We start from the raw sequence: 18,953 nt of genomic DNA, 5'->3' as shown, positions 1-18,953 counted from the left end.
ACTACATATTGACACACAGTTTGTTATTGGCACAGTGTGATGGGACCTGTCAGAGAGGCCAGAGTGAGTCCCAGCACTCAGTATGGGCAATAGTTAAAAACAGAAGAATCTCCCGACGCTAAGCAGATCCCCCAAAATACACATAATTTGGCTGCATTTCCCTAGAAAATACTTATAATGTGGCAGTCTTGCCCCAAAATACACAAAATATGGCAGTATTTCCCTACATAATGTGACTTTTTCCCAAAAATAAACACAATGTGGCAGTGTATGCCCCAATAATGTACCTAATGCAGGAGCGTATCCCCCAAAATACACACAATGTGGCAGTGTTCTCCTTGTGCCACCTGTGTTCCTCGTGTGCCACTTCTGTTCCCCCCTGTGTGTTACCTCTGTCTCCCTTGTCCCGTCTGTTCCCCCTTTGTGTCCCCAGCACTAGAGGGAAGCAATGAGGGAGAGATAACACTACTGAAATGTCCCCTATGCAGTGGCAAATCTTGCTGCTCTCATTGCGTGCTGCCTGGGAGAATAACTATGTAAATTGGACGCTAAGCGGAGGGAGCGTCCAGTTACCATGGTTACTCCCAGGCAGCGCAAGGAGAGCAGTGAGACTCGCCGTTAGATAGAAGACATGCTGTTATTAGTACACCCCTCTCTCCCCACGCCACGGTCACTAACTCCCCATGCCCACACCACACCAGGGGCATAGAAAAAAAATGGCCGTCAGTCAGGTTGCACTTGCCATGAATGGCTGCCAGGGGCACGTGCCACCAAGTGCCTCTTAATAGATATGGGCCTGCCCGTGCCTTCCCAACTAGTCCTGGTGCTACACGACAAGCTCAAGGGTGACCACCACCAATCTCCTGCCTATTACCGCGGAATTGTGTGCTGCTCCCAAGTGCCAGCACCGACTTTCCTTCTACATCCTAAGTTATACTCATGCAGAGCTACTATTAGTAGTACAAAGAGGTACTGGAGAACTTGAAAGGAAATAATAACTACAATGGATTTGATTATGTGTAATTTTCTTACAGGTGTTCTTGTAAAAAGCATTTTGGAAAATATTACTCAAGCTACAACAAATTCCAGCTCACTAAAACTAATTATGTACTCTGCGGTATGTATTTATCACCAATATATTTTATTATTGTTCTTAGAAGAACTAGAATTATTGTTCTTAGAAGGAAACAATGTACTGTAAGGACAATTCTCTAAAATGAGAGCACACAATTATTTGTTATTGTATTCAAGTACACCTGACGGGAGAGACATATGGAGGCTGCCATATTTACAGGTATTTACTTTTAAAACTGTCGGGCATAAAATCAAAAATTAATTCTTCGTAAATAAGCAATAAGGATGCTAACCAGGCAATCCAAAAGTTAAAAATCACTCTTATTTTTCTTCTCCATAAAAGATCTTTGCCGTTTCCCTGGCTCTTATTTGGTATATCTGCTGCACAAAGGAAGTTGCAGGGCATGCTGGGTTTTCTTTTTTTCTTCTTTACTTTCCCCTCAGACAAAACTAATGCAGCCTGATTGGATGAAGCCTCTTTCCCTCCCATTTTCCCCTCCCACATCTCTGTTCCTCTGTGACTGGCCTATATTTCTCCTGCTGAAACAATGCACTTTCTACTGCAGATGGGTGGGAGTGTTTTAAGACTGGGAGGAGGGTGGGCAAAGCATACATAGACATAGTAAGGTCTTGTTCACATTACAGCGATTTGGCTAGCGATTTTAAAAGTGCTTTTCCCTGCACTTTGCGCTTAGAAAAGCGCCTTTCTAAGCGCTTTTGTGGAGCAATGTTTTTTTTTACACTTCCTGATGTCAGTCAGGAAGTGAACTTTTTGACCTGGAAATAAATAAATGCAATGTATTTATTCATAAAAGCGCCCGGAAAATCACTTTTCAAAGCACTTTTTCAAGAGCCTTGCGATTTTCCTATACTTTCTATTGAATCACAAATAGAGTTGGGCCGAACCTCCGATTTTAGGTTCGCGAACCGGGTTCGCGAACTTTCGCGGAACGTTCGGTTCGCGTTAAAGTTCGCGAACCGCAATAGACTTCAATGGGGATGCGAACTTTGAAAAAAAAAAATAATTATGCTGGCCACAAAAGTGATGGAAAAGATGTTTCAAGGGGTCTAACACCTGGAGGGGGGCATGGCGGAGTGGGATACACGCCAAAAGTCCCCGGGAAAAATCTGGATTTGACGCAAAGCAGCGTTTTAAGGGCAGAAATCACATTGAATGCTAAATGACAGGCCTAAAGTGCTTTAAAACATCTTGCATGTGTATACATCAATCAGGTAGTGTAATTAAGGTACTGCTTCACACTGACACACCAAACTCACCGTGTAACGCACCGCAAACAGCTGTTTGTACTAGTGACGGCCGTGCTGGACTGGTGCGCACCATGGCGAGAGTGCAGGTTTTGGTGGCTTTACAGCCCATATGGTCGGCCTGGCTGATGTAGCTGAATGACAGAACAGTGACTGTCCAGCTGATCAAATTTGGTCTGACCACAATGAAGCAACGACCTTATTATCTTTTGTGTGCCCCCCGAGACACTCATCTAGGCGCCGGTCATTGCTTCATTGTGATACGCAAGCCCCTTCACCACGGCAAGGTAATGATCACGAAGGGGAATGGGCGCATGTACATGCCTTTTCTTTTGTTGTTGCAGCTGCCCTCAGTGCAGCCAGAAAAATTAGGCAGTCATGTACACGCACCATAAAAATTATTACAGCGGCCGCTGCTAGCAGCGGCCTAAAAAATTCAGCAATCCGCCTGGAGTCCCGGACCCTGTTGGTGGTGGCGGAGAAGGTAGTGAAGCGGCCTGCAGGCAGACATGCTGTGTGGAGGGACTGGGAGCGACTTAGTCTTTTTGGGGCAGGCCAGGCAGCCAGTCACACGGCGTGCAGGCAGAGATGCTGTGTGTGCGGGGACTGACTTAGTCTTGGGGCGGGCAGCAGCCCTCCGGGATCCATGCCTCATTCATTTTGATAAAGGTGAGGTACTTAACACTTTTGTGACTTAGGCGACTTCTCTTCTCTGTGACAATGCCTCCAGCTGCGCTGAAGGTCCTTTCTGAGAGGACGCTTGCGGCAGGGCAGGAGAGAAGTTGGATGGCAAATTGGGACAACTCTGGCCACAGGTCAAGCCTGCGCACCCAGTAGTTCAAGGGTTCCTCATCGCTGTTCACAGCAGTCTCTACATCCACACTTAAGGCCAGGTAGTCGGCTACCTGCCGGTCGAGGCGTTGGTGGAGGGTGGATCCGGAAGGGCTACGGCGAGGCGTTGGACTAAAGAACGTCCGCATGTCCGACATCACCATGAGATCGCTGGAGCGTCCTGTCTTTGACTGCGTGGACACGGGAGTAGGATTAGTGGCAGTGGTACCTTGCTGGCGTTGTGCTGTCACATCACCCTTAAAGGCATTGTAAAGCATAGTTGACAGCTGGTTCTGCATGTGCTGCATCCTTTCCACCTTCCGGTGAGTTGGTAACAGGTCCGCCACTTTGTGCCTGTACCGAGGGTCTAGTAGTGTGGCCACCCAGTACAGCTCATTCCCCTTGAGGTTTTTTATACGGGGGTCCCTCAACAGGCAGGACAGCATAAAAGACGACATCTGCACAAAGTCGGATCCAGTACCCTCCATCTCCTCTTGCTCTTCCTCAGTGACGTCAGGTAAGTCAACCTCCTCCCCCCAGCCGCGAACAATACCACGGGAAGGTTGAGCAGCACAAGCCCCCTGCGACGCCTGCTGCGGTTGTTCTCCTGCCGCTGTCCCCTCCTCCTCCTCCTCCCCCAAAGAAACACCTTGCTCATCATCCTCTGAGTCTGACTCGTCTTCTGCACACGACCTCTCTTCTTCCTCCTCCTCCCCCCTCTGTGCTGCCGCAGGTGTTGAGGAAACAGCTGGGTCTGATGAAAATTGGTCCCATGCCTGTTCCTGCCGTAACGGTTCCTGGTCACGCTCATTCGCAGCTTCATCCGCCACTCTACGCACAGCACGCTCCAAGAAGTACGCGTAGGGAATTAAGTCGCTGATGGTGCCCTCACTGCGGCTCACCAGGTTGGTCACCTCCTCAAACGGCCGCATGAGCCTGCATGCATTTTTCATCAGTGTCCAGTTGTCGGGCCAGAACATCCCCATCTTCCCAGACTGTTTCGTTCTACTCCAGTTGTAGAGGTACTGGGTGACGGCTTTCTTCTGTTCTAGCAGGCGGGAGAACATGAGCAGGGTCGAGTTCCAGCGAGTGGGGCTATCGCAAATGAGGCGTCTCACCGGCATGTTGTTTTTACGCTGAATTTCTGCAAATCGTGCCATGGCTGTGTAAGAGCGCCTCAAATGCCCACAGAACTTCCTGGCCTGCTTCAGGACATCCGCTAAGCCAGGGTACTTTGCCACAAATCTTTGAACCACTAGATTCATGACATGTGCCATGCAGGGTATGTGTGTCAGCTTCCCCATATGCAAAGCGGCAAGCAGATTGCTGCCGTTGTCGCACACCACGTTGCCTATCTCCAGGTGGTGCGGGGTCAGCCACTCATCCACCTGTTTCTTAAGAGCAGCCAGGAGAGCTGCTCCAGTGTGACTCTCCGCTTTGAGACAAGCCATGTCTAAGATGGCGTGACACCGTCGTACCTGGCATGCAGCATAGGCCCTGCGGAGCTGGGGCTGTGTAGCTGGAGAGGAGAACTGCCACTCAGCCAAGGAGGAGGAGGAGGACAGCGAAGAGCATGTAGCAGGAGGAGAGGAGGTGGCAGGAGGCCTGCCTGCAAGCCGTGGAGGTGTCACAATTTGGTCCGCCGCTTTCTGCTTGCCATCGTTCACCACCAGGTTCACCCAATGGGCTGTGTAGGTAATGTAGCGGCCCTGCCCGTGCTTGGCAGACCAGCCATCCGTGGTCAGGTGTACCCTTGACCCAACGCTCTTCGCAAGAGATGACACCACTTGCCTCTCAACTTCACGGTGCAGTTGGGGTATGGCCTTTCTCGAAAAATAAGTGCGGCCTGGCATCTTCCACTGCGGTGTTCCGATGGCCACAAATTTACGGAAGGCCTCAGAGTCCACCAGCCGGTATGGTAACAGCTGGCGAGCTAACAGTTCCGCCACGCCAGCTGTCAGACGCCGGGCAAGGGGGTGACTGGCCAAAAGTGGCTTCTTCCGCTCAAACATTTCCTTCACGGACACCTGACTGCTGCTGTGGGCAGAGGAGCAGGAACCGCTCAAGGGCAGAGGCGGAGTGGAGGAGGGTGCCTGTGAAGGTGCAAGGGAGAAAGCGGCAGAAGCAGATGATGCACCTGAAGGAGGAAGAGGAGAAGGAGGGTGACTTTTCTTTTGTGTGCTGCTGCTGCTTTTGCTCAGGTGGCCATCCCATTGCTGTTTGTGCCTTTTCTCCAGGTGCCTTCGTAAGGCACTTGTCCCTACGTGAGTGTTGGCCTTTCCACGGCTCAATTTTTGTTGGCAGAGCGAACAGATGGCTTTGGTCCGATCTGAGGCACACACATTAAAAAATTTCCACACCGCTGAGCCACCCTGGGATGTGGGCACTATGGGGACCTCAGCAGCTGATGCTGAAGGGCAAGTTGGCTGGCTGTACATAGGTGGCGATACATGGTGCCGGACTCTGCCACCAGCTGTTTCTGACGAAGAGCTGCCCCAGCTTCTTTCAGCAACTTCTCTCCTCCTACTACTCTCTGACTCCCCCTCTGAACTGTCCCCCTCTTGTGTTGGTTATGTATTAGAGAAGACACTAGAAGCTTGTGATGAGGCAGAACTTGGTTTACTTCGCTGGATTAAGTTGCAAGCATACAGAGCATTTCAGTAACCTCTAACAGCAGATATCTTAGTTGTGAAGAGAGAGGAAGAGATAAAGAAAAAACAAGTTTTCAGACAGACACACATAACTGTTAACCTTAGTATTTGCTACACTGCCATCTACTGGTCTAGTGGTGTTAATACTCAGTACTATATAAAGTACATGCAGTTGTATCTCCAACACCCCTTCTCAACGGCATGTGCGTTATTATACAACATTCAGTCTCTTTTGTAGAAAACAATGACGTTCCCTTGGCAAAGGTTTGGTGAGTGCGTCTGCAGTCATCTCCTCCGATGGGCAGTACTGAATGTCAATAACTCCTTGTTCTTGCATGTCCCTAAGCAGATGATATTTTACATCAATATGCTTGGTTCTTGGGTTAACCTTCTCAGATTGTGTGAGCTTTATGCATCCCTGATTGTCTTCAAAGATGGGTGTGGGTTGTGACATATTTAGTCCCATGTCTAGTAGAAGCTGACGAATCCAAATGGCTTCTTGACATGCATAAGCTGCTGCTATGTATTCCGCTTCAGTTGAAGAGAGTGCAACAGTCGCTTGTTTACGACTTGACCAGCTTATAGTTCCTTGTCCATACTGGAAGATGTAACCACTTGTAGATTTCCGGTCAGTGGTGTCTCCAGCCCAGTCGGCGTCCACATATCCAATCAGTTTTGGGTTTGACGATGCTGGAAGTCTCAGCTTCATCTGATTTGTTCCCTTTAGGTATTGCATTACCCTTTTTACTGCGTTCCAGTCGCGTTGACACGGTGATGCGACTTTTCTGCAAAGTATTCCCACTGCTACAGCAATGTCTGGTCTTGTCACGGTGCTAATGTATAGCAATTTTCCAATTGCCTTGCGGTAGTAATCATTGTTAGGTAACAAATTTTCTGTTCCATTGTATTTCAGATAGTCTGGTTCCATTGGCGTTCTCACTTCCTTTGCATCTTGCATGTGAAACTGTTCTAATATTTCTGTAATTTTCTGATTTTGGTTAAGAAGATAGCTTCCATCCTCTTCCTGCTCTATTTGAATTCCTAGGTAGTGAGTAATGTTCCCCAACACTTTAATTTCAAAGTTTTGTTTCAGTTTGTGAACTATTTGTTCGTAGTCCCCTTCTTGTTCAAAACACGTCAAGATGTCATCAACGTAAATTAGGATATATGTCCATCTGTTCTCTTGATTCTTTGAGTACAGACATGGATCCGCTTTACTTCTTGAGAAACCTTCTTTCGTGAGTATTTCGTTCACTTTTTCAATCCACACTCTTGCCGCTTGCTTGAGCCCATAGATGCTTTTCTGCAGTTTGCATACAAGGTTCTTTTTCTCCTCAAATCCTGGTGGCTGTTCCATGTATAGATCCTCCTTGATGTCTCCATATAGAAAGGCAGTTTTGACATCTAGGTGCTTCACTTGCATTCCCTTTCCGGCAGCAACGCTAAGGAGTGTTCTCATGGTGGAATATTTCACAACTGGAGAAAATGTTTCATCATAATCTTCTCCAAATTTCTGGGAGTATCCCTTGGCAACTAATCTTGCTTTGTATCTATAGATGTTTCCCTCTGCATCATATTTCACTTTAAAAGTCCATTTGCTTCCGATGGTCTTGCGACCGAGAGGGAGTTCTGTTAGTGACCAAGTTTTATTTTCTTGAAGTGATTTTATTTCTTCTTCAGCTGCTTTTCTCCATTGATCAGCTTCCCTTCTTGGCAAAGTTTCTATGTCTTCCCAGGATGTTGTCTCCTGTGTTTGATGCGTTTTTGCAGCATATGATAACCTGCGGGGTGGTATCCCTTTTGTAGTCCGAGTGGATCTTCTGATTTCTTGTTGCTCAGTGGGTTCTACTGGCTCATTGATTGTAAGTTCCACTTCTTGGTCTGGCTCTTGTTCTGCTTCACATGAGTCAGTGTCTCTTGCTGATTCAGCCCGCAAATCCTCTGCACATTTCTCAAGAATTGTATTATCTGGTGCTTCGCTTTCGTCAAAATAGACACTGCGGCTGACTGTCACCTTATTGGTCTTTGGACAAAGGATTCTGTATCCCTTACTCTGCTTACTGTAGCCCACCAGAATGCCTTCTATGGCTTTGTTTTCCAACTTGGAGCGTTTCTCACTTGGAATGTGGGCATATGCTTTACAGCCGAACACTCTGATGTGGCCTACATTAGGTTTCGATCCATTCCACATTTCGTATGGTGTACTCTCAATAGCTTTTGATGGGAGTCTGTTTTGTAGGTATGTTGCAGTCATTATAGCTTCTCCCCAGTATCTGTTAGGTAAGCCAGCATCTGAAAGCATACATCTGGTCATTTCTACAAGAGTGCGATTCTTCCTTTCTGCTACACCATTTTTCTCAGGAGTATATGGTACAGTTGTTTGGTGTAGGATACCGTGTTTCTTCAGGTATGATTCCATCTCCTTACTCGTATATTCTCCTCCATTGTCAGTGCGTATTATTTCAGGTTTTCTTTGAAACTTGTTGCTTGTCATAGCTATAAACTCTTGAAGTTTTTCTAAAGTTTCACTTTTGTGCTTCATCAGATAAGTTATTGTGTACCTAGAATAATCGTCAATGAAAGTCAGTAAATATCTGTTCCCGCCGGGTGTGACGGTTTTCATTGGTCCGCACACATCACTATGTATCAGTTCCATAGGTTTAGTGTTTTTTCTCTGACTGGTCTGTGGAAGAGGGCTTCTGGTGGCTTTTGCTTTGATGCAACACATGCACTTGCTGAGTGTGTGGCAAGGCAGTACCTTCATGTCTTCTGATAGACCTCTCTTTGCAAGGTCCTTTATAGCTTCTGGGTTTCGATGTCCCAATCTTCTGTGCCACAGGTGGATGCACTTGTCATGTGGGTTATGAGTTGCTGCTTTAGCCTTCTCATTTTCAGTGACGAGCTTGTACAGGTGTTCATTTAACTTTCCTCTTGCTAGGATTTGCTTTCCATTTTGAATTGTGCATTCATTACCTCTGAACTGGACGGTGAGTCCATTGCTTGCAAGGGTTTTCACTGATAGGAGGCTTCCTTCTAGGCTTGGAACATATAGAACGTTCTTTACAAGGATACTCTGCTTGCCCCCTGATGGTGTTTTGCAGTTCAGAAACCCCTGACCATTACCTTCAGCAGTAATACTTTTCCCATTTGCTAGGAAGACTTTGTCTTTAACACTGTAATCAATTTCTGTGAAGAATGTCTCGTCACTTGTCATGTGACTTGTTGCCCCTGAATCGATGTACCATCCGCTTGCGGTGCTATTCTGAGTCACTTTAAAAGTACCACTCCATGATGCACTTTCATTTTCCTGCATGACTGCTTTAGCTCTTTCTCTTGTGGGTGGTTCCTGCTTTCTTTGCTCATCTTTCCAGATTGAGCAGTTCTTTTTCAGGTGACCGGCCTTTTTACAGCGAAAACACACCCTGGTTTCTTTGCTTTGTCTTGTGCCTTCATGCACCTTTAGAGCTGTCTCTGATCTCTCGTTCTCTTCACTATGCAGGTTTTCCTTTCTTCTGCTGTATTCATCAATTAGTTTTCCCTTAACATATTCTAGAGTCAGTTCAGTTTCTGGTCTAGTTTCTAGCGCATTTATAAGGGCACTGTATGATTCCGGGAGGCTGCATAGCAGTAATGCTACTACGTGATTGTCTTTCATTTCTTCGCCTATTGCACCCAGCTGGTCCACAATCTCTAGCATAGCATTTACATGTTCACTCATGTCCTGCCCTTTTTCCAGCCTCATCTTATACAGTTTGCGTAGCAGATATAGTTTACTGTTTAGGTTTGCACGTTCATGCAGCCTTTGTAATGCAGTCCACATACCTTTAGCTGTGTTTTCTTTCCTTATATGAATGAGTTGATCATCCTCCACTAGCAGGCTTATGACTGCTTTTGCTTGCCTGTTTTTTCTGTCCCATTCTTCTGGGTTGTCATTAGGTCTGTCTGTATCCAGCACCTGCCACGAGTCATCTTTGGATAACAGCATTTCAAGCTTAAACTTCCACAGCTGGTAGTTTGTATTGTTAAGCTTTGCTATTGTAAACTTCGTATCTGAAGCGCTTGCCATCTTTCTGGGTGCAGCTCTTGTTTCCTCACACAGGATTCAGTATGATTATAGATGCAGCACTTACCGTATATTCCGGCGTATAAGACGACTGGGCGTATAAGACGACCCCCCAACTTTTCCAGGTAAAATATGTTTGGAATATACTTGCCGTATAAGACTACCCCTCTTCCAATGCACATCAAATTAAAATAAAAAATCATATACTGCTGCTGTGTATGAACAGAAACTGGTGCTGTACTGTATGTGTTACCCAGTATATTACCAGATATAGTCATTGACTTGTTGCATTGGTCAACTCTCCTTAAGCGGATTGGTAAGCTCGCCTTGTCTACCTGTTTATCAGAGCGGTATGGAAGAATAGATTGTGCTCCCTCAGCAGGGAGATCTGAGAGGCATTAACAGGATAGAGCGTATCACCCGGCATCAATAACACCCGGCGTATAAGACGACCCCCAACTTTTCAGAAGATTTTCAAGGGTTAAAAAGTAGTCTTATACGCAGGAATATACAGTACTTGCTTGTAGTTTTCCTCTTTCTAGTGTCTGGAGCTGGGCCCATAACCTGTTGGTTATGTATTAGAGAAGACACTAGAAGCTTGTGATGAGGCAGAACTTGGTTTACTTCGCTGGATTAAGTTGCAAGCATACAGAGCATTTCAGTAACCTCTAACAGCAGATATCTTAGTTGTGAAGAGAGAGGAAGAGATAAAGAAAAAACAAGTTTTCAGACAGACACACATAACTGTTAACCTTAGTATTTGCTACAGTGCCATCTACTGGTCTAGTGGTGTTAATACTCAGTACTATATAAAGTACATGCAGTTGTATCTCCAACATCTTCATCTCCTCTATTGGGAGCATACAGAGGATCCCTATTACCGTCATCATCGTAGTCATCCTGCCCAGCTTCGCTTGCCTCAGACAAATCCAAACTTGCACCATCAGTAGGTCCTTCATCCTCCTGACACGTTACATCCATAGTGTTGCCGCGTAACTCAGACATATTAGCTGGTGAAAATTCATCTGGCTGTAACAACAATGGCTGTGCATCAGTGATTTCAACACTAAATAATTCTTGCGAAGTGTCAAATGCAGCGGAAGTGGTGCTAGTAGTAGCGCTGGTGGCTGAGCAAGATGAGGTGTTCTGTGTCGCTAAATACTCAACCACGTCCTGACAATCTTGGGAGGTGATGGGACGTGCCTTCTTCCGAGCACTGTACTGTGGGCCAGGTCCACACGAAATTACATTTACACGACCTCGCGCAGACCTGCCGGGTGGCCTTCCTCTGCCTCTGCCACTACCTCTTCCTCTTCCTCTACCTGTTTTGTCCATATCGGGTATGCACGGAGTGGTATATCACACTGCGTGCACTCACGTAGGTAGGTGGGTTCACTTAACTGCACAGGTATGCGCACTGATGCGGTGGGTTCACTGAACAGTACAGGTATACAGTGGCAGGTTCACTGAACACAACAGGTATGCAGTGGCGGGTTCACTGAACAGGTATACAGTGGCGGGTCCACTGAACAGAACAGGTATACAGTGGCGGGTTCACAGAACAGGTATGCAGTGGCAGGATCACTGAACACAATAGGTATGCAGTGGCGTGTTCACTAAACAGGTATACAGTGGCGGGTCCACTGAACAGAACAGGTATACAGTGGCGGGTCCACTGAACAGAACAGGTATACAGTGGCGGGTCCACTGAACAGAACAGGTATACAGTGGCGGGTTCACAGAACAGGTATACAGTGGCGGGTCCACTGAACAGAACAGGTATACAGTGGCGGGTTCACAGAACAGGTATGCAGTGGCAGGATCACTGAACACAATAGGTATGCAGTGGCGTGTTCACTAAACAGGTATACAGTGGCGGGTCCACTGAACAGAACAGGTATACAGTGGCGGGTTCACTGAACAGGTATACAGTGGCGGGTCCACTGAACAGAACAGGTATACAGTGGCGGGTTCACAGAACAGGTATGCAGTGGCAGGTTCACTGAACACAACAGGTATGCAGTGGTGGGTTCACTGAACAGGTATACAGTGGCGGGTCCACTGAACAGAACAGGTATACAGTGGCGGGTCCACTGAACAGAACAGGTATACAGTGGCGGGTCCACTGAACAGAACAGGTATACAGTGGCGGGTTCACAGAACAGGTATGCAGTGGCAGGTTCACTGAACACAACAGGTATGCAGTGGCGGGTTCACTGAACAGGTATGCAGTGGCAGGTTCACTGAACACAACAGGTATGCAGTGGCGGGTTCACTGAACAGGTATACAGTGGCGGGTCCACTGAACAGAACAGGTATACAGTGGCGGGTTCACAGAACAGGTATGCAGTGGCAGGATCACTGAACACAATAGGTATGCAGTGGCGTGTTCACTAAACAGGTATACAGTGGCGGGTCCACTGAACAGAACAGGTATACAGTGGCGGGTCCACTGAACAGAACAGGTATACAGTGGCGGGTCCACTGAACAGAACAGGTATACAGTGGCGGGTTCACAGAACAGGTATACAGTGGCGGGTCCACTGAACAGAACAGGTATACAGTGGCGGGTTCACAGAACAGGTATGCAGTGGCAGGATCACTGAACACAATAGGTATGCAGTGGCGTGTTCACTAAACAGGTATACAGTGGCGGGTCCACTGAACAGAACAGGTATACAGTGGCGGGTTCACTGAACAGGTATACAGTGGCGGGTCCACTGAACAGAACAGGTATACAGTGGCGGGTTCACAGAACAGGTATGCAGTGGCAGGTTCACTGAACACAACAGGTATGCAGTTGCGGGTTCACTGAACAGGTATACAGTGGCGGGTCCACTGAACAGAACAGGTATACAGTGGCGGGTCCACTGAACAGAACAGGTATACAGTGGCGGGTCCACTGAACAGAACAGGTATACAGTGGCGGGTTCACAGAACAGGTATGCAGTGGCAGGTTCACTGAACACAACAGGTATGCAGTGGCGGGTTCACTGAACAGGTATGCAGTGGCAGGTTCACTGAACACAACAGGTATGCAGTGGCGGGTTCACTGAACAGGTATACAGTGGCGGGTCCACTGAACAGAACAGGTATACAGTGGCGGGTCCACAGAACAGGTATGCAGTGGCAGGTTCACTGAACACAACAGGTATGCAGTGGCGGGTTCACTGAACAGGTATACAGTGGCGGGTCCACTGAACAGAACAGGTATACAGTGGCGGGTCCACTGAACAGAACAGGTATACAGTGGCGGGTCCACTGAACAGAACAGGTATACAGTGGCGGGTTCACAGAACAGGTATACAGTGGCGGGTCCACTGAACAGAACAGGTATACAGTGGCGGGTTCACAGAACAGGTATGCAGTGGCAGGATCACTGAACACAATAGGTATGCAGTGGCGTGTTCACTAAACAGGTATACAGTGGCGGGTCCACTGAACAGAACAGGTATACAGTGGCGGGTCCACTGAACAGAACAGGTATACAGTGGCGGGTCCACTGAACAGAACAGGTATACAGTGGCGGGTCCACTGAACAGAACAGGTATACAGTGGCGGGTTCACAGAACAGGTATGCAGTGGCAGGATCACTGAACACAATAGGTATGCAGTGGCGTGTTCACTAAACAGGTATACAGTGGCGGGTCCACTGAACAGAACAGGTGTACAGTGGCGGGTCCACTGAACAGAACAGGTATACAGTGGCGGGTCCACTGAACAGAACAGGTATACAGTGGCGGGTTCACAGAACAGGTATACAGTGGCGGGTCCACTGAACAGAACAGGTATACAGTGGCGGATTCACAGAACAGGTATGCAGTGGCAGGATCACTGAACACAATAGGTATGCAGTGGCGTGTTCACTAAACAGGTATACAGTGGCGGGTCCACTGAACAGAACAGGTATACAGTGGCGGGTTCACTGAACAGGTATACAGTGGCGGGTCCACTGAACAGAACAGGTATACAGTGGCGGGTTCACAGAACAGGTATGCAGTGGCAGGTTCACTGAACACAACAGGTATGCAGTGGCGGGTTCACTGAACAGGTATACAGTGGCGGGTCCACTGAACAGAACAGGTATACAGTGGCGGGTCCACTGAACAGAACAGGTATACAGTGGCAGGTCCACTGAACAGAACAGGTATACAGTGGCGGGTTCACAGAACAGGTATACAGTGGCGGGTCCACTGAACAGAACAGGTATACAGTGGCGGGTTCACAGAACAGGTATGCAGTGGCAGGATCACTGAACAGGTATGCAGTGGCAGGATCACTGAACAGGTATGGAGTGGCAGGATCACAGTACAGGTATGCAGTGGGCTGAGGGCTCACTGAACAGAACAGGTATGCAGTGGCAGGATCACTGAACAGGTATGGAGTGGCAGGATCACAGTACAGGTATGCAGTGGGCTGAGGGCTCACTGAACAGAACAGGTATGCAGTGGCAGGATCACTGAACAGGTATGCAGTGGCAGGATCACAGTACAGGTATGCAGTGGGCTGAGGGCTCACTGAACAGAACAGGTATGCAGCCAGGAAGAAGTTAAGCCTAACTAATCTTTCCCTATATGAGAGACTGCAGCAGCTCGCCCTACTCTCACTAATGCAGGCACACGAGTGGCCGTAATGGCCGCCGCTGCCTGCCTTATATAAGGGGGGGGTGGGGCTCCAGGGGCTAGTGTAGCCTAATTGGCTACACTGGGCCTGCTGACTGTGATGTAGAGGGTCAAAGTTGACCCTCAGTGCATTATGGGGCGAACCGAACTTCTTCCGCAAAAGGTTCGCGTGCGGTACCCGCACGCGAACCACCTACGTTCGCGCGAACCACGTTCGCGCGAACCACGTTCGCCGGCGAACCGTTCGGCCCAACTCTAATCACAAATGCTCAGAAAATGGTGCAGGAACCGCGTTTGCGATTCAATAAAAATTCAACAAAAAGCGCATCACTCATGTGAGAACACTCACATTGAGCATCATTGCACTAACGCTTTTAAGGCGATTTTTAAAATTTCCAGTGCTTAAAAATGAGCGAAATCGCTCTTAGTGTGAACAAGGCAAGCCCTAAGTTAAATTATGGCAGGACTAGCTTCAAGATAGACAGAGTCAAAATAGAATATTTTTTTTTTTACTACAGAAAAATTACTAAAATCAAAATGTATCAATGCATATGTTATGTAAGTAGAGCATGTATTTATCTACTTATATAGGTGTTTTTTTCTGAGATAGTATGGCTGACAGTTCCTCTTTAAATAATGCAAATTCCTCTGCCTCTACTTTTAGCCACAGACCCTGAACAAGTATGCAGATCAGATGTTTCTGACTGAAGTATGACTGGATTTGCCACATGCTTGTTTCAGGTTTGTGATTCAGATATTGCTGATGCATCAAAGATCAGCAGGATGCCACATATCTGGTATTGTTTAAAAGGGAATCAATATGGCAGCCTCCATATCTCTCTTACTTTGGTGTCCTTTAAGATTTTAGTATATTTTTTTAAACTTGGGAACAAATTTCTAGTTTATTGTATTTAAACCTTGTGTTGTTTTGTAGTTGTAATGCTAAATCCAACATTTATACCCTTTAGATTGACCTTAAGTGTAATAAATAATGTTACACTTTCTGCAATACCAGTGCAAGTTATGTTATTGTGGCTGGAATGAAAATCATTTTTAGGTCTTAAAATTCCCTTTCTTTAGTAAACCATGCCCCTTATGTAAAAGGGCCTAGGTGGCTTTCTAGGCTTGCTAAGCCTGTCAGGACGTCTTCAGCAACAAATTGGAGGATTTTTGTTTTCCATTGAATGGATGTGTGCGCAAACTAAATCAGACTATAAAGGGTTCATCATGCCCATAACAGGAAGGAAAGGGGGTGAAGTGGAGGTAAAAAAATTAAGACTGTCAGTATCAACCAAGTGCCAACTACCATGATGGCATACTCCATATTGGCCAGGAGGAGCAATCATTTTGACACATGCCACTGTGCCTGATGAGATAAACAATTTTATTTATCCTCCTACTCCTAAAACTGAATACGTGAATGGTAACTCTTTCAGGCAGAATAAGAAAAAAAAAGGAACTCAGCATAGTTACTTGTATGATTGGCACTGTACCTATACATGTCTATCTCATCATGTTACCATACATGTCACCTCAGTAACACTTTACCAATTTGAAAGGGCACTGGCTGGGACATTATAGTGGGAAATAACAGTGATCCCAGGAACCATTTACATTGGTAAAACTTTACTTTTATTGATAAATATTGAACTACAGGAGTCTCCAAAGAACATTAAGAACAAAGAAGCTGACCTTTAAAAATATGAATGTTGCCATGTTCCCATGCTGTGACGATTTGTTCCACAAACATATTGATTGACAGCCTCCATATGTGAACAATCTTTTTCCAAGCGACTTCCACTATTAAAGCGGACCAGAACTCCAAACTCCTCTCTGCCCTAAAAGATTCGCAACAGCATAATAACTGTCACAGGAGCCCTAGTGGTCAGACCGCAAATGGCCTTCCAAACGGTGCCAGCGCACGGATCGTGCGAACTCTGGTCGCAGTCAATGCGCAGGAACCGTTGGGAATTGGCCACAGACAAACCAGAAGGGAGCCTGTGAGGTACGGTAATTACAACTTACACACTAGTTCAGGGTATAACTGCCACCACCTCTGTTACCATGGGACAGAGGAGCCCGCTGACTGTCTGAGCCTAGATCTACAAATAAAAACGGTTAAAACACGCTGTATTCTGTCTAGCCAACAACAAACAATAGTAGCGTCTCTTCAGAGACCTGGGATCAGTTTCTGCGTATGCTGAATAATAGGGTAGCTAGAACAACAACTGACAATAGCGTCGGTTTATTGAAAGCAATATAAATAATTAATATATACAGACAATTATTAAAATCAACAATTATTGAGACATTAATAGCCAGTATGAAATAAAAAAGGAGAAAATACTTAGGGTTTGTGGAAATATGTCCGTTCTGGGAAAACTTGCAGAGTTCCTTTTGTTCAGTTTCAGCAAAGTTTAAAGGGAACCTTAACTGTCGAGCAAAAAAAAATTCACTTACCTGGGGGCTTTCCCAAGCCTCCCGCAGCCGTCCGGTGCCCGCGCCGGTCCTTCGGTGCCCTCCGGTCTCCCTCCGCCGCTAAGTTTCGTTTTCGGACGACTGCCAGTCGTCCTCGGGCCACTTCCGCATTCCTCGTCGTAAACTGAAGTAAAGCGCGCCGCATGACGCGTTTGGCGTCATGCACATGACGCGTTCGGCGTCATGCGGACACGCTTTACTGCAGTTTACGACGAGGAGTGCGGAAGAGGCCCAAGGACGACTGGCAGTCGTCCGAAAACGAAACTTAGCGGCGGAGGGAGACCGGAGGGCACCGAAGGACCGGCGCGGGCACCGGACGGCTGCGGGAGGCTTGGGAAAGCCCCCAGGTAAGTGAATTTTTTTTTTGCTCGACAGTTAAGGTTCCCTTTAAAATCCAAGCAAACTGGAAAATGTCCTTTGTTCAGTTTCAGCAAAGATGGCCGATCAAGATGGCCGCTAGCCATGTGTCCTTTGTTTCAGCTCAGACAAGATGGCCGCCAACCACATGGTCCCCTGGCTGGCAGGGTGCTTTCGTGAAGGTGGAATTTGGAGGACTGAGGGAGTGGTCCCTTGCAAACACTTTTGAACAATGCCCACCTTTGGGTGGAGCCTCATGTACAGCCCAGGGGTTGGACAGGAGCGGTGAGCTCCCTGGAGGGGTGCTCTAGGCCCACCAAATATGACATTTGCCATATCTCGGCTTACGCTTTCCGCACACACATGACCATCACATATTCATATTTCTCAGACTAGGCCAGTTCATATGATACCAAACTTGGGCATGTTTGCATGCCCGGTTAAAAAATGGTGGAATCCCCCGAGTTCTGGTTATGCCAGTGGCCCCAATTTAATATCAAAATACCTGAACGGTATTCCTTAAATATGCAAAAACCATATACAACATTCATTTCTTCCTGCTTTTTGCTGCAGCCAGGATGTCTAGTTTCAAGCTGTGACTAGCTTCCTGGGATAGCCCTGTATGAAAGGGACCTTTTGGTTCCTTTAATTAGCATCTGAATGTGAAATCAGCTGGGACAAGCTTTGAGTTTACACCTCTGGCTAACAGGTCACAGGCACCAGGTTTCATGAAAAGAACTCTGCTGCTCTTATGAAGACAGCAGAGACCCTCCAGGCTGGACTGAATGGTATCCACAGACATGAGATTCTGATTTGGCAGCGCAAGGCAATCGAGGCAGGAAACCGATTGCGGTTGCGTTTTCGTTTCTCACGGCTGTTCCGTGACAATAACCTTTAAAGAAACACATTTCTTTGTTACAGCTAATACACTGCAGATTTATTAAATGATTTGTTTCTACTTCCTACTGTCATGGAAGCAGACATATTGTTAACATCCTGTGCTTTCAAATTAGCTCTCTGCCATGACAGTCAGGTGACACAGATAAGAGATCAAATTACACCTTGTGATTAGACACAAATGAGGGGGAATTAGACAGGCTAAACTCTCTAAATACATACAGGGTGCATTTTGCTACGTTTTCTTTCTGTCGTGTGCAATAGTTCAGGTCCACTATAAAAAAAAAAAAAATAGAATGAACATTGCTGAACAATCAAGCCCCCAGACAGGTGAACCCCAATGATGCATACAGATGTAGATGAGGAGGAATAGCAATGGGAGACAATTATTTGAGCAACCTTTAAAGTAATACATATACACTGAAGATCTACCCATTCTACCCTGACCTGTTGTTACATATGGTTGTGTTATAAAGTGCCAAATCTATTACTCAAAGCATACAATAGACAGGGGTGGAGTTGACACACCCGTGCACAAACTCTGACACAAGAGGAGATGAGGACTCTGCCTAGGCAAACTTACAATCCAATGCTAGGCATACACTTGCAGTAGTCTTTAGTTTATTTATTCAATAAAAATGTCCAACTAAATACTAGGGACAATGGTCAGAAGTGTTGGAGGATTGATGGCCGCAATTTTCGATGCAGCAATTA

The 18,953-nt window shown here is 46.8% G+C and overlaps 1 protein-coding gene across 1 annotated transcript in view; it reads left to right on the top strand.

Annotated features, from left to right (window-relative positions):
• The window catches only part of ACP3 (acid phosphatase 3), a 94,863-nt gene that overhangs the window by 50,471 nt on the left and 25,439 nt on the right, over positions 1-18,953 (top strand). The window contains exon 8 of the mRNA XM_068236265.1: positions 1,035-1,117. Within this exon, the coding sequence (XP_068092366.1) occupies positions 1,035-1,117 (83 nt within the window). The remainder of the gene's footprint in view (positions 1-1,034; positions 1,118-18,953) is intronic.

The sequence above is a fragment of the Hyperolius riggenbachi genome, chromosome 5 (genome assembly GCF_040937935.1).
Source record: "Hyperolius riggenbachi isolate aHypRig1 chromosome 5, aHypRig1.pri, whole genome shotgun sequence".
Classification (NCBI taxonomy): domain Eukaryota; kingdom Metazoa; phylum Chordata; class Amphibia; order Anura; family Hyperoliidae; genus Hyperolius; species Hyperolius riggenbachi.
Note: the sequence above shows the minus strand (reverse complement) of the source record. Positions and strands in the feature narration are given on the sequence as shown.